This window comes from Haemorhous mexicanus, chromosome 5, assembly GCF_027477595.1.
Source record: "Haemorhous mexicanus isolate bHaeMex1 chromosome 5, bHaeMex1.pri, whole genome shotgun sequence".
Lineage (NCBI taxonomy): Eukaryota > Metazoa > Chordata > Aves > Passeriformes > Fringillidae > Haemorhous > Haemorhous mexicanus.
Genome location: NC_082345.1, coordinates 2,674,109 through 2,699,151, shown reverse-complemented (window position 1 = coordinate 2,699,151; position 25,043 = coordinate 2,674,109). Strand labels below are relative to the sequence as shown.

General features: G+C 38.6%; 2 protein-coding genes across 5 annotated transcripts in view; one reads left to right on the top strand and one right to left on the bottom strand.

Moving 5' to 3' along the window:
* Positions 1 to 6,416, top strand: part of PIK3C2G (phosphatidylinositol-4-phosphate 3-kinase catalytic subunit type 2 gamma) — a 202,567-nt gene extending 196,151 nt beyond the window's left edge. For all 4 annotated transcript variants that reach the window (XM_059848028.1, XM_059848029.1, XM_059848030.1 and 1 more), the window contains one exon: positions 5,618 to 6,416. In XM_059848028.1, the coding sequence (XP_059704011.1) occupies positions 5,618 to 5,770 (153 nt within the window). In that variant the 3' untranslated portion in view covers positions 5,771 to 6,416. The remainder of the gene's footprint in view (positions 1 to 5,617) is intronic.
* Positions 6,417 to 9,750: 3,334 nt separating this feature from the next.
* PLCZ1 (phospholipase C zeta 1) overlaps positions 9,751 to 25,043 on the bottom strand; it is a 46,386-nt gene continuing 31,093 nt past the window's right edge. Inside the window, exons 10-13 of the mRNA XM_059848032.1 lie at positions 18,074 to 18,246; positions 14,915 to 15,047; positions 13,209 to 13,358; positions 9,751 to 9,833 (exon numbers count right to left, since the gene is read on the bottom strand). Coding sequence (XP_059704015.1) covers positions 9,751 to 9,833; positions 13,209 to 13,358; positions 14,915 to 15,047; positions 18,074 to 18,246 — 539 coding nt within the window. The remainder of the gene's footprint in view (positions 9,834 to 13,208; positions 13,359 to 14,914; positions 15,048 to 18,073; positions 18,247 to 25,043) is intronic.

Genomic DNA, 25,043 nt, shown 5'->3' with positions numbered 1-25,043 from the left:
TTCCATTCTGGGCCCCACAGAGCAGAGCCTGGTGCATCCCCTGAGCTCTTCCTGCAGACACTGACAGGTCTGGATGAGGTTCCCTCTCAGCTGTCTCTTTTCCAGGGTGAACAGGCCCAGCTCACTCAGCTTCTTCTCACGAGAGAGATGCTCCAGTGCCTCACCATCTCCACAGCCCTTCCCTGGACTCACTCCAGGGCTGCCCTGCTTTTCTGGGTCTGTTGATCCCAGAGCTGGACACAGCTCTCCAGATGTGCCTCCCAGCAGCTGAGTAGAGGCAGGATCACCCCCCTCAACCTGCTGTCAGTGCTTTTCCTAATGCACCCCAGGATCCCTTTTTGGCCCTGAGGGCACCCAGCTGGCTCATGGACAGCCTGCTGTCCACCAGAACCCCCCAGCTGGCTCATGGACAGCCTGCTGTCCACCAGGACCCCCCAGCTGGCTCATGGACAGCCTGCTGTCCACCAGGACCCCCCAGCTGGCTCATGGGGCAGCCTGCTGTCCACCAGGACCCCCCAGCTGGCTCATGGGCAGCCTGCCATCCACCAGGACCCCCCAGCTGGCTCATGGGCAGCCTGCTGTCCACCAGGACCCCCCAGCTGGCTCATGGACAGCCTGCTGTCCACCAGGACCCCCCAGCTGGCTCATGGACAGCCTGCTGTCCACCAGGACCCCCCAGCTGGCTCATGGGCAGCCTGCTGTCCACCAGGACCCCCCAGCTGGCTCATGGACAGCCTGCTGTCCACCAGGACCCCCCAGCTGGCTCATGGACAGCTTGCTGTCCACCAGGACCCCCCAGCTGGCTCATGGACAGCCTGCTGTCCACCAGGACCCCCCAGCTGGCTCATGGGCAGCCTGCTGTCCACCAGGACCCCCCAGCTGGCTCATGGGCAGCCTGCTGTCCACCAGGACCCCCAGGTCCTTCTCTGCAGAGCTCCTTCCCAGCAGACCACCCACAACCCACACAGGTGCAACTTGTTTTATTTGCTTTGCCCACTCTTGAAATAAAACAACAATACTACTGTATTTTTATTTGTGGCAATGAGGATGACCAAAAGGAAGGAATGCATCACAAGCTGGACCACAAATGGGGACAACTGTCTGTTTTGCACTTTTCTCAGAAGTGAAGCAGTGTCTTTTATGTCTCTCTCTTCAGGAAAGCAGTTGGATTTTTCACAGTGCTCTGTCTCACCCCATAAGCACAGTTACACGTTAGCCAAATGAGGCCAAGCATCATTGCAGCATAACCCAGCAGTTCTGAATGCAGATATGCACAATAGCATGAAAAGTATTAATTGAATGGATGCTGTTATTCAAATTAACATTTGAAAATTGGTTGTCACTGTCCTAAATGATAACACGAGAATAAATAGCCAGGTTCTTTTTATGTTAAAATGCCATCCATTCACAGCTATAGGTGATTATTTCACACACCACTGAAGTGCTCGTGCCTCTGGGGTGAAAGGAAACATTTGTATGGAGAAACATTTATGGCAGAATGGGAAGTGGCATAAACTGTGTTCATTTGTGAGGGCAGATGAGATTGAAACAGTAGGTGGGATTGGAGATTATAATTATTACATGTAACAAATCTCCTCAAGATCTCAAAGTAATTTACAAATGCTCTTTCAGCAGGCTGTAAAGTAGAAGGCATGGAAAATATTACCACTCCACCCTGTTTCATAGATAAGATATGATAAAACTTGGGTTAGTCAGCAGAGTCTCAGTGCTTATCTCTTAGTTTCTCACTCCTGGAGTTCTAATATTGCCCCTTTCCCACATCTGTTAATTACAAAAGTTGCCTGCTCACACTGATGACTTCCAGCATTCTGTAAGGAGGCTCCCTGAGTAGGATTGCTGCTCACAGCTGAGACAAATTTCCCTCCCCACAGTACTGCAGTGGAATAACAAGGAAGTAGGCTTTATTTTTTTTGGTTTTATTTTTTGCTATCAGAGTGGAATGACTCTAATTAATCTGTCTAAAGAAATTCTTTTACATTTAAAGGACATTTAAAGCAAAGGAACATAATACAATTATAACATTCATTGTAAGGTATCCAAAATGGACAACAGATAAGAGCCAGCCAGCAACACTGGAAGACAATTATTTTCAAATTGTTTTTAGATCCCTTTGAATGCAATGAAATCCAAAATCCTGTCTGCAGTCAGTCAGTAGTCACTGGGAGGAGATTTAATTGTGGTTAACAAGTATTCCACTGCCATTAAAAGAAATTCCATGAAAACTTTAATGTCCTTAACCCAAACTGAGAGCTTTCTTCCCAGATGCTCAATCTTTTTCCCTGGGAAGTGCTGATCACAGTGGGGACATATGGCTCCACTGAACTTGGCCATTCCCAACCCGATGCCTGTGCTTCAGCAGCTCTGCTCCTCCATATGTGATGTCATTCTGGATGCATTTTCTGTCCAAGGCTGGTAGACTGAGGCAGAAGCTGCCCCAGGGAAGGAAAACTACTAAAAATATAAGTCAGCTGTCTCTTAAGTTAGTTACTGTCCAAAACACTGTGTACAGAAATGTTGTAGCCTTTTTTATGAGTTCCTAAGTTTTTATTAAAGCCAAATGGCTGGAAGGAAGCTGTATATTAATTTCCTTCTTTGTTCCAGACTGAGAAAAATCTGAAATGTGCTTCTCTTGGGTATTTTTGATTTTAGTTTTGTACTTCTATTGCTTATGACTGCCTACAGCAAATTATCAACCTTGCAAAACTGCTTTTTATGTTTGATTTTTACTCGTGTGTGAGAGTGAAGATGCGAAAATCCAGGAGGGCTGACAATGAAATGAGTTACAGCAAATGTTTTGGAATGGCTTTTAGCAAAAAAAAAAAAAAAAAATCCTTCGTTTCTCCTGTGCCTGTACCTGGATTTTGGAATTGGTGGCATTCACAGTAGTTAATGTTATATTGCATTGAGAAGTGGTGGTGGAGAAAAGAGGAGTAAAACAGAGAAGTGGAATACAATAAAAAATGAAGGCAGAGCAGCCCCAGACAGTCTGATGGAAGGGGAGGAGGAGCCACGGCCCCTCCCTCCAGCACCATGCATCAAAAGTACCTTGGATTAATTACCAAATCTAGGAACTGTGCCATGGCTACCTAAGGAGAAGCAACTGTCCCTCATTTGTGATTAAAATGTCATTAAACTCCTGTAGGTCAACAGTGCTTCTCCTTTTGGAGCCAGGAATAGTTGAATTCCAGCCCTAACTGTCCCACTGATTTGCTGCATGACACACATAACTCACCTGCATCTGATTATCTGTGGAAAGGCTGGCAAATATTCTCACTGCACAATAATTTCAGGATTTAACTGTTCCCAAATTCTGGCAGGTGGCATTTGTTTTATCCACACCCTAATTCAGCCTTCTCCAGACCCTTCTTCTCTCCCTACATCCTGATGATAATGTACACCTTACTCCAGCTGAATTTGCAATGCCATTTTATAAAGAGTTTCCTGGGATCATTTGAAAACCACCCACCCTGCACTGCAAAGTTTGTCTTTGCTCAAAGATTTCAGCCTATTTTTGGCCAAAGATTAAAAGCTCTTCCTTACCCCAGTTCAGTTTCTTAGCATTTACAGCTGATATATGTACTTTTTGGTGATTTAAAGGAACAGCTGGTACCTTTAATATATTGGCAAAGAAACAAGGCAGCTTTCTTTGGTAACATTAGCATTGCCTCAGTGTCAGATCACAGATTTATTCTGAATTGTTTTATGCTTTACTGTGCCTGTCCTTGCTTTTCAGATTTTCTTCATCATCTCACTTTTATTTTGGTGAGTGAAAAAGAAGCTGTGAAATTTGTAATTCACAGACAATTTGGCAAAATGGGCACAGTAAACACAAAAACCAAAAAGCACCAGGTGCCAATTTCATGCCAGCCATCCCAAACTATTATTTCCAAAGGTTTCTAACTAGAAAATGAAATGTTAACCCCCTGGTAAGATTTTTCTTGGTCTTTGGTGCTTTCTGTGAGGGTTGCCTGGTGTCCTGTCCATTCCATGCTCCCTGTGAAATTCCTGGAGTTGTAAGTGGAGGTACAGAGGGGGTTCATCAGTCCAGCCCACAGAGATCCAAGCTGGAGGGGCTCAGGCTGCCTTTCCTCCCCCTCAGGTACAGATTCCATGGGAATTCCAGCAGGCAAATGCCTTTTTTTAGGCAGTTTCAATTTCCCATTCTCCCAAAGTGAGAGTATGTCACCACGTTTGCTTTTCAAACAGCACAGAGAGATTAAAATGTAAAGGGTTTTTCCACTTCAAATAAAATAACAAAAAATCATTTCCAGCCATACAAATTTTAGATTAAATGGACTTCTCTGAAGGGAGTTCACCTTTCAGGCCTGCACTGGGAGCATTTCCCCACATTTTATCAGCTCACAGGCAGTTCACTCAGCAGTTTGTATTGATGCAGGGACTGAAGCATGGGAATCTGTTCTGAGTGCAGCTGACTCCTGTCAGGTTATTGCTCCAGATTGTTTGGGGTTTTTTAAATTCAGAATATACACCATTATCATTTCATGCTTAATCCCAGTGTGTTCTCACAGCATTAAGGTAATTTAAAAGCTATTTTAAATTCATAGGCATTAGTAATTTCTTAAGAGATGCTAAATTACTGTCTCATTTATTTTGAGAAGTATCAACAGCACTTCTGGAGTATCAGAAACATTTAAATTTAGTAACTTCCATTTGCTGAACTGGGTCCAATCTTTTCCAGTTTTCATTGAGAAAATTGTGAATACTGATTTTTTCTTTTCTCTCAAGCATTGTTTGAGACCGGTTCCAGATTTATTTTTAAATAATATTTAAATAATTATTATGTAATATATAATATATAATAATATCTATTATATATAAGAGATTTACTATATATTATATCTAATATATAGTAGATATATACTATACATATCATTTTATATATAGTATAAATATGTTATATATTGTATATGCTATATCATAATATAGCATATATTATATATTATTACTTAATAATATGTATTATTAAATAGTATAATACATTCTATATATTATCTATAGTATGCATATGATATGTAACATATAATATACATTTTAAGTTATATATATTATTTAAATAATATAATACTATATTATATTTATTATATATAGAATATATATAATATGTATAATAATATAGAATCAGTGTATGTATAACTATATATAGAATATATTATATTCTATATATATAATAATATGTATAGTATATATAGAATATGTATAATTATTATATAAGATATAGTATATATTATTCTATATGGTATATGATTATATATTATATAAAATTATATAATTTAGTAATTTGAAATAATAAAAATAAATTTTATTTTTGAATAATCAGATCTCATGAGCCTAAGCTCGTGATTCTAAGGCAGAATCTCTTTATATAAATGAGATGAGGTCAAATGTATTTCTGAGGTAAATTTCCTAAGTTAAGTGAATTTGGCTGATGGTTAATAACTTGCTATTCTGGATGGAAGTTTAAAGCAATTATCACAAAATTGGATTAATCATCATCCTGAGTGCTGCATTGAAGCTTTCCCTGTCACACAGATTAACAAATTTCTGTGTTTTTTTCTGTTTCACTGTTTGATTTCAGGTTGTCTATGACAGAGTCCCAGAGCTGCAAGGCCGTGTCCTGAAGCTTGTGGTGAAAAGCAAAGGAACTTTTGTGGGAGCTGTGAACATCCAGCTGAGCAGTGTCCAGCTCAATGAAGAAAAGTGGTACCCACTGGGAAACAGTGTCATTTAAATGTTCTCCAAGATGATCCAATTATTTGCCCACTAATGTTTCTTTATCCCATTTCCCAGGGTGCATTTTGTCTCAGTTGCCCTTGAGAAAAGGCAGTCATCTGCTGAGCACCTATCCCAACACTTCTAACCATTAGGCTGTTGTCTTAAAAGTGCCACAGATTCCTGCCACAGATTGCTGCCAGGGTGAGTTTAAGGAATCACATCCTAAGGACTTGTAGCAGCATGAAGGGCTTGGTTTTGTTAATATTAAATAGTACTGTAAAATACTGAATTCTGTACACATCAGTGTGTGGGGGCTCTTCTCTGCCCATTAATTCCACTGACTGTGCTGAAACAATGCTGATAATGCTGTAATTCATCATCACTGCATGGGATTTCTCCAGAAAACCATGGGATGGTTTATATATTTCATATATATTTCAGATGTCCAGCAAATTTCACATTCAATCTTACCCAGTCAATACTTTGTTTTTTAAGAACTTTGAAAGTTTTGATCCAATGTAACATTTAATCCAGGATATTAATTTGTCATTAATATATGTTATTGTTTTATTCTAACATCCAAGAAGCAGATATAACTGGTCATTGGTGTGAAGAAAGAAGGGAAAAGCTAATGTTCATGAATAAAGAAAATATATTGAGAATGAGTTTTCAGTGGGGGATTTATTTAAGATCATGATAGCACAGATATTTGTTCAGCACTCTTCCCACATTGCTGCATAAGGAGTTCAAGTCAATACATGCATTGAATAGACCTCAGGGCTATAAAATATATTTTTATATATATTTATATATAATGAATAATAATTAATGAACATGAGTGGTTCCTTTAAGTTCCCAGATGCTAATTATGGGCTCTGTTTTTCTCTAATTTGAGGAAGCACTTAAGCACATCTTTAAGCATTTGGCATGTGAGCAGCCACAGGGAGCTGTCCATCATTGCCAGACCCACTGACCCTGTCCACAAACCTTCCCAGGGCCAGGGGCACATTTTTAAGGCACAGGAGATGTGTTGATTTGTGATCTGATCTGCTGTAAATTTTAAATTGCCATATACTGGACAGAACTGACATTTGTCCTACCAGGTGGAAAGTGGTCAGCAGAGGGGTAATAATGCCAGGAGTGAAGGTAATTGCCTTCTTCTCCCAAAGGACATTTACATCAGTCTTCAGAATATAAAGCTGTGTAAAGCTCCTGAAGTGGGACTTGGACTGTTAGCTAGGAAATTAAATAAGCTGGAGTTTTTCTCAGCATCAAACCAATGGACTTGATCAGGTTTTATCTGAAAGTTCTTTCCCCAGTCAAACTGGTGCACTAAGATCCTCCTCAGTAAGGGGAGGTGAGTGGAACTGTTTGACTATTAACATTATTAGTCTATTCAGAGCTGTAAGAAACTGTAAAATATTTACCACATGCAATTGGCTGGCACACAGAATATCATCACTACAAAGATCTGGACACCAAAATTTTATGCTGTAGGCTCTCCTGAGAAAAAAATCAAGTGCCTTGTCATTCAAGCACAGAAAACACACTGAGAGCAGCTTACAAAGTTATCAAATTACCTGACCTTACAGTTCAATATTGATTTTACATTCCTCTTAGTCTACTGTCTCAGTTTCCTTATTAAAACTATAATGCAATTTTCTAACAGTGCCATTTCCTGGGATGTTTTCTAACCCTTGTTTACCACATGCCCTGATTTCCATCTTAGAGCAATATTAAATAAAACAGCACTAGAATAGCAATAAATAAAAAGAGCATTACAATGTATTATCAGAACTGTCTGCAAACTTAAGCAATAATATTTGATATTAAAGAAGCTTGTCAATATAACATCCTTTTTATAAAAAAAATAATATTTGAGTAACAAATCTGCCATTAATTGTGTAACTAACAAATCTGCCATTAGTCTGTAGTCCTGTGGAAGGCCAACAATACTTCAGTTCTGAAAGGAAAATGAGAAAATTGTGTCTTATGGGCAAGATCTACACTGATAGCTCTGGTAGGCAAGTTGTCCTCCTAGGTCTTCACACACATAATCAACCCTGGCTTTTTCTAAAATTCTCTAGTTCTCCTCAGAGTGTTGTGTTTGCTACTTCCTGAGCTCCCTGCTCCTATGAGGAACATGGTTCTTTACAAACCAGCCCATGAATTTTTAATCTTGTTTTAGCAGCAGGAGGTTCAACACTAATTTAAGGAAAGGTACCAGTACTAGCATATGATTTTTTATGATTTTAAGAAGTACTTGTTTTTCTCAAAACTATTTTTTCAGGTAAGAAAATGACAGTGGGCACTAAAGAGGAATAGCCCAATCAGAGCCCACTTTGTACAAATTTAAAGGGAACGTTGCATGTGTAATTTTTCCTGTTCCCTTGAAAAGCTACAATGGTAAGAAATTTTGTTCAATACAAATAAAAATGTCAATTTCACATCCTCAAATCCTAAAAATTAGTGTGATCTCTCATATATATTGGAATATTATTCTCACTCAATAATTAATCATAAATTTGAAATTAGCTCCTAGTGACATTAACTGAATTTGAAAAATATATGAAAACATTGAGTATTTATGAATTGTTTCTAAATAATCAGAGAATAATAGAATCGCAGAATGGCTTGGGTTGGAAGGGATCTTAAAGATCATCTAATTCCAACCCCTGCCATGGCCAGAGACACTTTGTAAGTTGCTTACAGCCCCATCCGACTGGCCTTGGACACTTCCAAGGATGAGGAGTCCTCAACTTCTCTAGAAACCTGTGCCAGGGCCTCACCACCCTCACAGTAAAGAATTTCTTCCTAATACCCAATTAAACTTAACCTTCTTTCAGTTCAAAACCATCCACCCTTGTCCAATCACTACCTGCCCATCTGCTGGAAGGTTCTGTAAGGTCTCCCTGGAGCATTTTCTTCTCTAGCCTGAACAGCTCTAATCCTCTCAACCTTTCCTCACAGCAGAGGTGCTCCACACTTCTGATCATTTTCATGACCCTGCTCTGGACTCACTCCAAAATATCAACCCTTTCTTGTGTTGGAGGTCCCAGAGCTGAATGCAACATTCCAGGTGGGATCTCCTGAGAGCAGAGTGGGAGGGTAAAATCACCTCCCTCAATGCTGCTTTTGATAGCAAATGTGGGCTGTGCTTCCCCTTTTCCAATCAGTGGGAACTTCCCCAGGCTGCCATGACTTCTCAAGTGTGATGGATAGCAGCTTAGGCCAGTTCCCTCAGGACCTGTGGATGTATCTCATCAGGTCCCATGGACTTGTGTGTGAGAAATGGATTTGTAAAGGACTCTCAAAACCCGACTGAAAGCTCACACAGCCTTGTACATCTGTGTGTAAACTCTGAGATAAGGTGTGCTGACTTAGGGAGGCCATGGAATAGAGATGACATTGTGGAGAGGGAGATTGAACTAGAAACCAGTTCCAAAAGATGGCCTTGCAGAAAGACCAGATATTTTGGAGAATCAGAACTGTGAAGGATGCATTGTAGCAGGACCACGTGGGGTAAAATAATAGGTGATTGGTGTTAGGAGTATTAGCAGCATTGTGTGGCAAAAGCTAATAGGCTGAAAAACATTTATTCCATATTGCATCCAGGAAACAGGGTGGCTTCTGATAGAATGGTGTTGAGTTTTACATCTCTTGTGTCTCACCCTTCTACGAGACTGATAAAGGAGTAAAGTCTTTTAAAATGCCTCTCAATTACCCCATCTCTGTAGAGATGGGATTTTCCAACACTTGCACACTTCAAGGCTCCTTAGGTTTTCTTAAATCCAGTCTTCTACAGAAAAATAGCAGTAGGGCCAAGGACAGTAGCCCTTATCCAGGACACCCCTTCCATAAAAGTCCCACTGGCTTCACAAAATCATTGAGAATGTGCCAGCTGGGAATCAGGCCACTGGGCTCCTGCAAAGCCAGAAATGCTACTTTATTGAAGCAGGGGACAACCCCCAGATGAATTTCTTCTGCAGATCATCACTAATAGTACCAGACATGAGCAAACAGCGATGCAGATTTCAGCCTGATTCCATCTTTGGATATCAGTGGAATGTTACAATAACCTGGAAATAAAAGGACTCCTCATTAGTGTATGAACCACAAGCACATGTATTATAATGGAGTGGTTTCATGGTCATCTGTGCAGATAAAGCATAATTTATGATTCTGTAAATAATAAAATGAAATTATACAGGACCTAAACACCAGTTGTACTGTTTCTTCTCATTTATATATATATGTGTGTACATATATATATATATAGTGTTTCAATTCTGGTATTTTTAATATCTGTGACAGAGTGAAAAACTCCAGTGTTTTTCTGGATGTGGTATTTTTTCAAATGGAAAACTTTCAGCCCAGTGATATTTAAACATGGACAAAGGTTACAATGTAATACCCAAGGTTAGGTGCTGCAGACATTGTTCTGGTAACAAATGAAATCAGCCTGTGAAACAGCAGTGATAGCACCTACAGAATGGTGTTGCAGCAACTGTGCATTGTCCAGCTGAGGCAGAAAAACGTGTAGTGTAACATCTTCTGCCATGACATCTTAAAAAGTTGATGTCAAATGAGAATTCACTTTATTAGAGATAATTCATGCCATCAGAAACGACGTGTTCATCTGGTTGGTTGAAGCATTTGGAGAAGCCGTAGTTCTCAATTTCAAACAAAATTCACCTACCTGCTTAGAAAACAAAACAATCTCTTCTTCAAAACCCCAGCCTTTATGGCTTTATCTGACTAAATGTCCATTATTTCATAATAATAAACAGTGTCACTTTTGATTAAAAGATGTTATGTAATCTATCTATGAATATATAACTCCAGTTATTTCAGTAATTCTCTGTTTGGTATCAGTATCTGTGAAAACTGCAGTTTCAAAATCCCTCTTTAGGTGTGTCTGGATGCCTGTGGAGTCTTTGGGGCCCACATTTACCTGGGTTTGGAATTTCTTGCTTCTTTTATACAGAATGATAAAATTGTTTAGGTTTGAAAAGGCCTCTAAGATCATCAAGTCCAGCCTTTGACTGATCACAACCTTGTGAACCAGAGCGTGGCACTAAGATCCACATCCAGCTGTTTCTTGAGCACCTTCAGGGATGGTGATTCCACTCCTTCTGAGCATCCTTTTCTCTTGCTGAACAACCCTTCCAGTGACAAAATTCTACCTGATGTTCAACTGAACCTTCCCTGGCACAGCTTGAGGCCATTTCCCCTCGTTCTGTCATATTACACATAAGTTCCTCTGGTATTTCAGGTTCAGATTCTGGGCAGCAGATATTAAAGCTGGTCTCAGACACTTTACACTTGAGATCAATTTTTAAGGCAGGCACACAATATGTGGAAGGCTTGGTTGATTTCCTGTCCAAAGATACACTTCAAGGACTAAGATTAATTTCTGAAGACTTGTGTTCTAGCCCCTGCCTACAGAATATTCTACAAAGTGTCCTGAGAGAAGTAAATTTTTTTTTAATTGAAATTGCTCCATTTTGCATTAAATAATTAGCTACTCATGGATCCTGTGATAATAGAGGTAATAATTGAGTTCCTGTCCTGCATTAGCATTCTCCATGGCAGATTCATTGGCACAGGGACTGTAACAGAGGACTCCCCTCCTATTTGCCTTTAACCACCCAGGTTGAGAATTCTTCTCAATATCAGCCCCTCCGAGTACAACTACATAATCACTAGATGGAAAATCAAATTCTGCTACAGCTGGGCAGCAAACATTCCTCCCCAGAGTCTACAAGTAGTTGGGAGTCTGCCGCTGGGGAAAGGAGGGCAGTGTGGATATAGATTTGAATGCTTTCAAAAGAAAATGCAGAGGAGGGAGGAAAAGGCACAACTTTTTCTCACTACCTGACAAAGGAAATAAAAAGATGTAAGCTTTTGGAAGCAACTTGCCCTCAGGGACACCTCAGGGATACAAATCCTAGGGACTGAGGGACAGTCCTGTGGCACAGATTAAAGCAATTGCAGTGCTGAAGACTAAGACTGAAATCCTAGCTCACCCTTCAGCATTTTAGGCAGTTCCTCCCTTGTCTGCTTCTTCTTGTAACTCCCTCTGCAAGAACATTATTTTCCCATTTCCCTGTTTAGAGAGCCTGGGTACCTAAAGCAAGACCATTGTTCCAGACCAGGTTTCAGAGGTCTCAATGGTAAACATTGCAATAAATCCTTGCAATAATGCTGGGCATCCTGATGGCAAATTACTTTTTTTTTTTTTTTTCAGGTTGTGTTAAGTGGGGATTGGGGCAATTTGTTTGGCATCAATTATAGTTTTTGTACCTAACCTCATTCCCTAGCATTTTGAATACTCTGTTGGAAATATTCCCTCAAAAATCTGCTCTTACTTTTCCAAAATATGGATCCCTCATTTATGACCAAAATTAATCCTATAGAGACATTAGGCCACACTGAAAATTTATGCCTAAAAAAGCCTCAATTAATAATTTTACAAGCACTTGTAAGCAGCAGTGCCTGATATTTGAATTTGTCTCAGACATTGTGAGTTGGTGGGTTGAGTTTTCTTGCATTATCTAGAAGTATACAAATAAAAGGAAAGTAAAAGGTTATCAGTGTAAAAATTTATGTTGTAGAAAAACAACTGAGCTCTAAGAGTAATGTCTTTGTTCTTGTATAACTCCTCAACCTCAACTAAGAATCACAAGCAGCTTTATGACTTCCAAACAAGAGGGGGGAAAAGCCATTTAAAATCCTATTAAGCTTAATAAAACAGCACAGTGACTGTTGCCAGCTCCAATGTTTTGTCTTCCCATCTTTATTCACTAATAAAAGCTGTTTGTTTTGTCAGAAATAGCTTTGGAAAGCCAGTGTAGTAAACAGCCATTTTACATAAGCCTTTCTCCTTGGCCTGTTGACTTCTGTGTCTGCTCTTTATGTGCAGCCTATTCATTACAAAGGTTCCAGGAACTCTACTGGCTTAACAAAAGAAACTCCAGCAAGAAAAATGCCATCTTGTGTCTAATTTATAACCTTTGTTCTCCACTCTGAAAAGTTGCAGATAGGTTACCTGAGGGAGTTTTGGTGGTTTGTTTTGTTTTTATTTGGTATTGGGTTTTGAACTTTTCTGAGTAGGAAGTGCACAAAACTGTTGCCTTCCTAGCAGTTCTGACTAGTCCCATTTCTTGCAATGAATTAAAATACCTCCTGAGCAGTTTCCATCTGGAATGGAATTCTGCAGTGGGAATAATCACCTGTCATTAATATTGCTTTGATTTCAACATCATGGATTTGCATTCAGAGAATAAAGTTATTTCAAAAAACAGAGAGTGCCATGTATTCATTTACTTACACAATCTCCCTCTAAAAACCAGGCATGGTGCTGTACTCTCTCAATGCTACAGTAAAAATAAAAGCTTGGAATGTTGCAGATTTTTTTAGGCAGTTATAGATGGCTCACATAAAAGTATTACCTGCATTCAGGCTCATCACAGGTAAAGTGTATTGGCCAAGGAATTCCTTGTTGACCAGAGACACCTCATCCTCCACACAGAAGCGTATCATTGCCAGCTCTGGAACTTGGATGTTGAAAGAGAAGGTTTCATTCCATTTAGGGCACAAAGCTAAGGAAAAGAGAAAAGAAACAGGATTCAAATGTGATTTTTTATTTTTCTACTCAGTAACTGAATTATTGTACCTGCTGTCACTAGTCTGAGCTGGTAAAGAGTCATTCTTTTTCCCTAGATATCTGTGCCTATTTAAATAAATAACCAGACTCCCACTGACTGCAGAGGTGCAAAAGCCTAAATCAGTTGGTGTCATCCCTTAAAAGAGAGAAAAATGGGCCAAGGATAGCCAGGTTAAGAACTTCTGCTCAACCTACATTTTCCTATAGCCATACCAGTTTCATGCTTTTGCCAAAGTGAATTTATTTATTCACTCCTTTCACAGTGAATAAATAAATTCAGGTAGTAAAACACTCACTGGACTAGAAAGACAAAAAAAGTATGTGGAACAGAAAGGGTTACTTTGTCTTTAGCCATGTTCCTACAGAGAAAAGAAATGCAGGGGCTGATTTAAAACAGCAGCCATCTAAAAAAAAAAGAAAAAGGAAGAATAGAAGACAGAGGTACAGAAAAAGGGAGATCACAGGGAAGCTGTAGTCTGAGACATCAAGAAGATCTATATTATAAAGATAAGGCAGTGCTCAAAGACAGCTACAAAGAGTACATACTTCGCCTGTCAAGCAATTAAAGGATTGCTCCTACTAGAAACTTCAAATGAGACAAGTGATGAAGTTACTGCAATTGCTTAAGAAAAAAAGTCTAAATTTACCAATTTGTCTATTGGTTTAGGCTGGGATAGGATTAATTTTCTTCATATCAACCCCTATGGTGCTGCAGTTTGGATTTTTAACCCAAACAGTGCTGATTACACACCAGTTTGAGCTGTTGCTGAGCAGGGCTCACACAGTGTTGAGATTTCTGTCTTTCTCATTCTGCAAAGCAGCCTCCCCATCCCAGCGAGGGGGCTGGGGGTACCCAGGAAGGAGGAGGAGACACAAGTGGGACAGCTGACCCCAGGTGACCAAAGGGATGTCCTTAGCAATGGTGGCATGCTCACAGCTGGGGAAAGGAGGGAGGGAGCACTTTCAGTGTCTGTCTTCTCAAGTAACACAAAGCTCCATAACAAAGCCTTGTTTCCCTGGGAATGGCTCTACCCCTGCCTGCCCGTGGAAGTGGTGAATGAATTCCTTATTTTGCTTTGCATGTGTGTAAAGCAGCTTTTCCTTTACCTGTTAAACTGTCTTCTAAGCCCATGGGTTTTCTCATTTTGGCCCTTCCAGCCCTCTTCCCATCCAGCTGGGGGGGAGCAGACAATCAGCTCTGTGGGGCTGAGCTGCTGTCCAGGATGAGCCCACAGCAGTGTGCAAAAAACTCCATCTTCCTTTAGAAAGGGAGAGAGCTCCCAGCTAGGAGTTTGTGCTTCTTTAACCTACCAGTCTAGAAAAATGGCACACAGCATCAACTTCTGCTACAGATTTTGTGCCAGGAGATCCTAGTCTAGAGAGAAATAATTGCATTTTCTATAACAACTCCTTGGGGTGCAGAACTGGTGATTCCTTATAAAATTGTTATTGTGCTTTGTTCACAGCCAAGAGAATCAGGCTGATGCTCACCATTGCTTTTTACAACACTAGATCTCTTTCTTGCTTGATCCTCTGGCACACCATAGATTTCTATCTGCACCGTGGGGTCAGCTTTGTTGGTCTTTGACATGGCACTGGGTGGTAACTGATGGCCACTGATCAGCTGGAAAATTAAAGTTATATTGAAATAACTGTAAGAATGAACTATTCACAGCCATATAGTAGCCATAATAGAAATAACTTTCATAAGAAATTATTTTTTGTATATACCAGCCATAAACTGGTGTATGAAAGCCATATTAAATACAATGGAATCAAGAATATGGATTTCATCTAACTTAATTTGTTGATAATTTTTTAGAAATATTGTGGTATATATTTATATCATATTTATTAGGATATATATATATATATATATATATATATATATATATATATATATATATATATATATATATGAACATTTATATATTTATATATTTAGGAACATTTTTAATTAGATCAGATTGTTCCAAGCCCAGTCCAAACTGACTTTGAAGGGTTATAGGGATGGGACACATACAACCTCTCTGGGCTGCCTGTGCCAGTGTTTCACCACCCTCTTTATAAATAAATAAATAAATAAATAAATAAATAAATAAATTAATTAATTAATTAATTAATTATATATATATATATAATATATGTCACTAACTATGTATAGATATATAACTGATACCATATTTTAAACAATATTTTTCAGGGGTTTTTACTCAATAGCTTCACATAAAAATTCTATTTTGTTACCATGCAAAATAATAGTGTTGGAGGAATCAGTCTTCAGTGATTTTTACATTTTCTACTATTAAGCTCACAAATTCCAATCTGTGGGGAGTGGATCAGTGTCAAGACCCACGGTGACATCTGCATTGTGCTACAGGGTGTGTAGCAGACTCCCTCACTTGTGCCTCATGTCTCACACAGTAACACAAAAACTCCTCATTTAGTGAGCTTCCTGATGTTTTTCTCCTTAATTTAGTTAGCTACCTGGAAATTTTGTCTCAGACTGCCCTGTAATCTGGCACCCAGCCTAAGAAAGGACTTCTGAAAGTCACAACTTTGTCTGCTTTCTATCTAGATTTCAGGACACCAGGAAAGAGTAAACATCTGTGCAGTAATCAGCTTTTTAGAAATCAGTGTATGAAATGTCTTGAGAGAGATATACAAGCTTGAAAACACAGCTGCAAGATATGACCCCTGATCCTGGTCTCAGGACTAAGCATCATGAGAGTTTCTTATTCCCCTGTCAACAATCCAAACAATCAAAACTCACAAATTCCACATTTTGCTTAGGTATTTTCTGTAACACCTTGCTCCAAGAGGAGTTCTAGCCTGAAATATTGAAGAGCAGTGGTTTGGCAAACACTGATGTCCTTTCTTCCCAGGGAATAGCTCCAGCCTTCACCAGGAAGCTTTGCAATCCCTGATGGGCTGCCCACTGAGAACCTGGGAGATTCCTTGCCCTGTCCTAAGTGCTGTTGCCAAGGTCTGCATGACCCATTGCTAGAGCCAAAGTCTCCCCTGGGGTGGGAAAAGAGTGAGTTCTTTTGAGCACACTATGACTCAAATCCATAAATCCAATCCATGTCTGAGATCCAAGGTGATGCAGAGAGGTGTAAAAACTGTGAGGCTGAGAAGATTCTTTATGGAGCACCTTGAGTATCTCTATTTGTGCTTCAAAAGCTCCATGCCTCTTGATGGGAATTGTGGCACATCAGGTTGAGGATACTGAACTCAATAAAATCAGTCCCTATTGATTTTTCTGGTTTTTATTCATTCATTCTGAGAGATTTGCCCCCTAGATGTTTTATATCTTTGCTTTCTGATTTCTCCATTCATCCAGTTAGTAACTTTTCCAGCAGAAGCTGCTTTTCTTTTGACTCCTGCTCCCAATTCCTCTTGTCTTCAATCACCATCTCCTGGGTTTTGCTGCTGAGAATGAATGGGGCTCTCTGTGCCCTTCAGTGCCTCAGCCAGTGGGATGCCACTGCTCCTCTACCAGCCTGTAGTCCCAGTCTAAAATCCTCAGTCTAAAACACTGCCTTTCTCTTCTCCAGCTCCTTCCAAGCTCAGACACTTCCTTTGCATTGACAATGATTTTGTCTGTCTCCTGCATTACCATTCAGGGTTTCTCCTCATCCTAATTCCAGCTTCATCCAAATTAGGGCTAAAATAAGTGATGTGTTTGCCTGGCTGCCTGAAATCATCCAGCAATGTCTTTTCACAATTGGTATGCTCACTGTCAGGACACTAAAATGTTCTTGATTAGGTGTGTGCATTATGTAAGTATTTTATAATTGTCACTAACTATTATTTTATCTCCACTATTTATTACTCTGAAAGAAACAAAATAGCAATTACACACTAATTATATGCTAATTAAACAGCATTTATGCCAGTGGTATTCTGTGTATTCAGAAATATTACTTTTTCATTGGGGAAAGGGAGTTTTCTAATTAGTGAACAATTATAACAAATCTACTTTATCTCAAAAAAAAGGGGTTTTCTAACCATTTATTTGTAGATGACATGTATTTTTAGTATTTTTGGGACGTAAATCACATTATAATTTGGGAGAAGTAGAAATAATTCAAAGACTTATTAATTCATCCCTCCTTTCACACTTATTTATACCATTTTAGGATTATAAATAGTCTTTAATATATGCATAGGAAGATAATGAGACTTAAAAGAAGCATAAAGCTTCCTATCTTATCTTTAAAAATTTCCATTTCTCAATTAGCATTATAATATTACACGTGGTATTATTGATATTGAAAGAAATAACACCCAAAGTGCACATTTGATTTCTGTGTTTTCAGCTCAGTTTCCACAAGCACAATTAACTCATCCATTTGTCAGCTCCATTATTCATATTTCTTTATACAGCATCATGAAAAATCATGTATTTTACAGACTCTAAGAGGCTCTGAACTCTTAAATATTTTTAGCAAACATAAATGACCTGCAGATGGGCAAGCACCCAAGCAGCAGTTGATACTATATGAGAGTTTTACCTTTCTTGTTGAAAACATTCATTCCCAACAAACAGGAATGGGAATAAAATGGTAAAAAAAAAAAAACCCAGATAACAGTTGGATCTTTGTTTTCCTATTTTTATGGAACAAAGCAACACTTCAGTAATCTTACCCTTATTGACAGAGACATTGGTTTGCTGTATGCCCCCACATTTCGGGGTGTAAATGTGGTATTGAGGTCCCTCAGGAATGAAGGTTTCAGCACGTAGCCACAACCACCATTGTCCAGGAATTTTCCATGTTGCAATTCGATGTATGTGCCCGGTGTTTGGAAGTTTAAGGCCACTGGAAAATTAGATCAATATTGATTTTTAGTGAATTAGGTTTGATCACATTTTATAAAATAAATATTTTAAAAAAAGCAAATGAGCTTAAGGTATCTGTATCTTTCAATTCATATGTAAGATCCTGTTATTTCCCTTAAATTAAGTGATACTCAGTTGTTGGAATGGGAAATGTAAGGAATTCTCAGAACTTTGGGCCTGTAAGCCAAAGCTTAGAATTCAACACAGGATTCAATTTGAGACCTTGGAAAAAGTTTCCAACACTAAGTGCTAGAAGTGAGAATGTGGATTTCAAGTTTAAAGCAGAAACAGTTAAATTAGGAAGAAGAAAGTTTAGAGTTTTAGAGTTTAAGATATAGAAAAATAAAAGTAGTTACAGAGGTAAACAAGGAGTTTAGAATGCAGCACTGTAGGTTTATGTGTCATAACATGATTGGCTAAGAAAGCTTACAGCTTATACTGTCACGAGTCCATAAGATGAAATACTTAAGGATTAGGTCAAAAACATAAATATCCTTATTATCAGTGCTTTATTAAACAGATCCTTTAAAGTTCTTATAACCAGGAATCTTGTAACCTTCTAAACCATAAAGATGTGAGCTGAACTCAGCCTTCCTATCTACGTAGAAGAACAATAAATCACATCATCAAAACAACTCAGAAATCCCACCTCTAACTCATTCAAAATCCCTTCCACTATCCCCATACTCACACTCCCATAATTATTTGTGCACAAAAGCAGTGCACTATTTAGAACTGCACCTCATTTTAAGAATTATCCTATAGATATTTGCACATTGCTATATCTGTTTCCCTTTTCTTTCTAAAAGACCTTGGAGAATGTGAAATGAGAGATCTTTTTTCTCCCTAAGAACTGAATTGACATTCTAGTTTCTCTACAGCAGCAAGACCCTGCACTCCAAATCTGCTAACAAAGTTCTGGTGCAGAAGTCAAAACCACAGGATTGTATCTGACCTTAGTTATGGTGCAGAATTCATCACAAAATCATCTCACCCAGAGGATTAGGAAGCTTTAGTTTACTGTCAGAATACCCAGTGAAAATGCAATATAAGTTTATAGAACTAGAAGCAATTTAAAAATGTTCTTAAATTTATGTGAGCACACATTCTCTTGGAGTTTAATCCTCCAGTACTGGTGATTATTGCAAGAATAAGCCTGACAGATTTTCCTTTCCTTGGCAGTTCAAAACACTTTTGGTATGCTGCAGCACCAATAATAAAATATCACATTTCTCATCAACAGGATATTGTAATTCATGAGATAAAGCCAACATTGAAATAGACTTGTTTAATGAAATTTTCCCCTATTCCAGCATATTGGAGCTTCCTGTCACGTTCAAAATAGAAAATGCAGAAGTCAAATCAGCAGTGAATGATGGCATTATGAACCTGTGACATGTGTTAAACAGAGAATGATAAGAAGTCATTTACTCAAACCAGTGGGTTGGTAGGAATGAAAAAAGAAGACTTTAGGCAGTTCAAGAGACTCCTCATAATAATTCATGAAGAGGACATTATTACCTGTTCCTATGAGATAATATGAATGTATTGAAAGAACATTTGACATAATGCAAAAATCCTTATCGCAGGTGGAAAACACACAAAATTGTTTTCATGCAAAAATTATTTATTTCTTCACTGCTTTGATGATCCTTTTAAAACCTTCTGTAGCAAATAACACAAATAGAAATGAAGCAGCTGGTACAATGGACCTGATATTTGCACTACACGTGTTTTTGGTGGGGTTACTTGTGAAGAGCTCGAGCCTGGCTCCATAGTCTCAAAACCAATTACTGGGTGGAATACATGAAGTGCTCCCAGAGTGCATCATCTATTTAATCTGACAGGAATCCCATCTGTGCTAGCTAAGATTGCTCTGCATCATGTACCAACATGCAGCAAGTAGGAACAACTGGAAACCTTGTCTGGAGAAACCCCAAACAAACAAAAAAAACCCCTGAAACAGCAAAACACAACATGCACTCCTGCTTTGAACTGTGTTAATGTAGATGCAGACATGATTTTATATTAATATACACAGGAAATCTGAAATCAAACTTCACAGTGCTCATATTGCCCTTTGCAGACCATTGCCTTTTATAAACAGGATAAGTATTTTCTTGGTATGGTTTTCAAATGGAGTTCACAATTTGCTTTTTATGATCAGCACATCATCCAGAGACAGCCCCAGATTTGGTGCTCTGTGATGCTTGTCATACTTCAATTCACTGAATCAAGCTGTGCAGAGGATGCTACAAGAGCTGCAACCCTGAGGCCCCTGGAAGTCTGAACCACAGATAAGCCAGGACCTCTCAGTCCTCAGGTGATTCCTGGGCCACACTTTCAGAATATGTGGGTTTAAAAGTGCAACTGAAATTAGGCACATTGAACAGTCAGCTTCAAATAGCAGCTTCCACATGATGAACCAAATTACATGATTGCACATAATGAGACTACTGCTAAATTTACCAAGCTTTATAGGCGACTAAGCAGGAAAATCTGATGTAACAACAGCAACAAGCAAATGAGAATACTTTATATTTTATCATATTAGGAAAATTACTTTTGCAACACAAGTGAAGGGCAATGTTATTATGGGTTCATATCTTCAAACATCAGCACTGTGTTTTCACTTAATTTAATTTGACCTTAGAACAAGTTAAAGAACATATGGAACAGTAGGTTTAATTTACCTGCTGGTTTCTTTGTATTGCAAGTTTTAAGGTGATTAAGCAAATGTGAGATTTTGTGTCATATTCTCTGAGATGCAAACCTCTACTAAAACTGTTCACAGGGTTCATAGCTGCTTGGGGCCTCCCAGGGCACTGCTTTATGGTGCATTGATGCACAGTTTTTCTTTTTAATCAGGTGCAGTTATAGCCCTAACACTTCTTGAGAAATGGCAAGGATCATAAACTAAAAGCTGTGCCTAGCAGCATGGGCTGAGCAACATCTTTCTGCAAACAGCCCTGAATTTCTACCCAGTGTTTCATTTTAGCTTTGCTGAATTCAAGAGCAGAACTGTCAATAACATCCTTTGCACTGTTGTTTTGTGAAACAGTATAAATTTAATGCATGTATGAAGAGAGATTTAAACTGACAGCTTCTTTTGGAAAGAAGTCTAAATGAGCTTGCAGTGAAACCATCTGAGCAGTGCATAATCTTGATGTATGGTTTTCAGGGGGAAGTAAAGGCATCTGAAGTTTAACACTGTATTAAACTTTTTCCTCAGTCCTTTCATTAAGCACCAAAAGCCTTTTAAAATTGACTCAAAAATCAAAGCAGAACAGCAAAACCTGGGCTTGAGGAACAACCTGAGCAAAGGAATCCCTCAGTGTGATTCCTACACCCGAAATGGATTCAGGTATTGCTAGAACCACGAGGCTAAGTCCCCCTCAGATCAGAGCATTTCCTACTCAAACCATCCTGCAAAGCACCAAAGCTGCCATGGCTGTGCCAGTAAGCCCCAGGTGTAAATAACTTCATATTGCAAATGGAAGGCAGGAAACAACCTGGTTCCAAAAAAAATGAGCCATCCCATAATACACAGGGCAATACAATTTTTGACCCCAAATCTCTGTATCACAAGCAGTTAACTGAAGTCAGTCCCACCACCAAGTGCAGAACTAAAGACATTCTAAATATTCCTATACAGCACCTTCCATAAGCACCACCATTCAAGACATAATTGATTTATAGACTAAAAGCAAAAGCTTTTTAAAATCAAAATGAGCACTGTGACTATGAATTGAAGGCAGTTGGGGAAAACTGCACATCTTTTGTCTGTTATCCTGCCTCTTATTAATATTCTTAGTGGGACTTTTAAACTGTATTTTTTTTTTTTTTTTTGTTCTTTGCTTCCTGGTTCTATTAACTATATTACAACCATAAGGTTTAATGTATTTTCCCATTCAAATGGGAAGATTTTAAAATGGATAAGGACACATTTATCACCAATTTTTCTTAAAATGAGTCACTTAATTGCATTTTATGCCATTTAAAAATGCATCTCAAAATGTATGAATTTTATGCCATTTCAAAAAATATCACATGTAAAAAGCACTCAGTGCCAGTGTTCCTATCTCCATGATTCACCTCACTCATTTGAATCTAAAGAGATTTAATAGATCACAATTTTATCAGCCTTGTTGCCTTCCTCTCAGCTCTTTCCAATTGTCTGTGTTTCTAAAGTGGGCCACTCACAATGAATGCAACAAAAAATCACAAAAAATCTATGCCTTAGATATTCAAAATCTGAACTGAATTGCACACAGCCTGGGAAATCCTATTGAAAACAGGCCTGGATCCCAAAGCTCTGGAATGCTGCCATTGGCCATGAGATGATCAATGGGCTTGGATTTGAGGACACTGCTTTCATTCCACATCAGCATCCAGGCTGGGCATGGACTGTCTGGGCTTTCTGCTCACATGCAGCTCACAGCTGCACTCAATCCATCACTGCCCAAATTTACAGAACTGTCTCAGAAGTCCAAGAAAGATGGGATGAGACTATTTCCAAGGGCATGACAGGGCAAGGGGGAAGGGCTTCAGGGTGAAAGAGAGTAAACCTGTGAAGGTGAGACCCCACACAAACTTTATGAACAAGGACTTTGGTCTACCAGACCAAAAATAAAGAAAACAAACCCTTTTTTTCTACGAGGAAGAAAAAAAAAAGTATACAATGATTGGTTCCCTTATAGCACAGAGGAAGCTTCCATGGACAGTATAAATTTTGGCATACAAAGTCTCACCTCTCTTCCAGGGGAAAAAAAAAAATCAGTTAAACAGTTATTTTTTCCCTCCCCTAAGAGACTCCAAATTGTATTAATCTTAATGATAATTCCTGGCTTTATTTTTCACCTACACATTTTGAAATGGTTGTTTTTATTCTACAGAAAATTGATTTATGAATGACTTACAATGTGAGGGAGGAAGAGAGACTGCTCTTCTGAGAACTGAATAAATGCAGAACTGTGACATAACATGCTTATAAAGTCTTTTTTGTATTGTCTTTGGGCCAATTTAATACTGTGGCTCCAAAGATACTGTCAAAAGAAATGTGAAGAATTCAGTCATAGAGTTCTTAATTGCTGACATTGTTCCTTCTTAATTACAAGTGGCTCTACTGGAAAAAAGATGTCAGGTGATTAGGAGTCATCCATTGTCCAAGTACCTCTGCAAAGGGTTTAAGTAGGGATCCTCTCTTGTGAGGTTCTCATGGGAAAAGTACCTAAAGCATTTCTGATAAATTATCAGATCTAAAAACTTAAATTAATTTTTGCTATCTAATTAATGTGTCAGTGTGAAAGTCACACTTTGGTGTAAGTCTGAGCATCTTTTTGTTGTCATTTGACCAATTTTATACTGAACATTTTCCAAAATAATTTTTAAAAATTTATTTAAGTTGTGATTCTTGGCAGAACAGGGAATATTATCAACTTCCCTTTCCTGTTTTAGTCTGAATCACTGACAGGTTTTAGAACAAGATCTGCAAGACTTCAGAAACAATTGTGTTCCGGCAATTTTTTTCTCCCCATCTTCTTTTAAAATTTATTAGACTTCACATAAATTATTTACTATTCTATTGGTTGTCTGCAGTGAAGACAGCTGGAAAAACTGATAAAATGGAATTTCAATGTTTCTTTGCTTTTGAGTGAAATTCCAGTATCTATTACACACACCAAGAACTGCCTAAAAAGAAGCTACAGAGTAGCCCAAGAGCTTTTTCATAAACCTGGCAGCAGACACATTTCTGAAGAAGAAACATGAAACCTTCATCCAAAACAGCTCCCAGCCTTCGGAACCATTCCAAAGGAAAGCTGAGTGCATTTGGGGAGCTTCATATGTAGAATCATATTGTCCCAACTATCTTGTAGATGTCTACACATGAATTAGCTGCACCACTTCACTCTTAGTGAGGATCAAATCAGTGAAGTTCAAGGGACAACATTAAAAAACAAAAAGAATTCCCCTGGTTTTCCCTTCCCAAGGAGGCATTTTTGGGTTATTAAAGCCAACAGAAAACAGCAATAAAACAGTTATTGACACAGCACCCAAGCAGGGTCAGATTTGAGCCATCTGCACAGGTGAGGCATACCAAAATTAGTTGGTTTCTTTTCCCTTGGTTGCTTCAGAGATTGAAATCAGAACTGGTTAGAGAGCTCTTTATCCCCCCTCTTTTCATATTTTGTCATTTTATTGCACACAAGATTGAGCCACAAAACAGATGTGACAAAATTGCCAAGCTGCATTTCAGTGTCACAGGCCAAACCAAAACCTACAGTAAGAAAAAAACCCCATCATGCAAGTACAACTTTCACAGCAGCATATCAATTTTATGCACACTCCAAAAAGCACATATGGGATCTTCTGAAACAAAATTCTGTACCTGCCACACCGTGGCTTTCTCCTGTAACTTATGACATGTTTTGGTCATTTCTGTAGAGTGCTTTGATACATTCAGAACATTTCCTAGTGCATGGAAATGCCACATTCAAAAGGATAATTTAGTTTTTTTTTATTTTCACTGAGGCTCTCTTTTGTTTCAGACTTTTTGTTGTTTTTCTCAGTTGATATAAAACAACTGCTATCAGTTAATTTAAATAACTGTCCTGATTTTTTTGCCCTGCATAAATCTTTTCATTTCATTTTATTTACTAAAGAAAAAGGACACATGGATACACCAAACCAGTTCTTTCCAGTGCCTCACTGCAGCTGTGTGCAGAAGGTATACTAATTTTCACACACTATGAAAAGTGGGGTTTTTTGGTTTGTTGC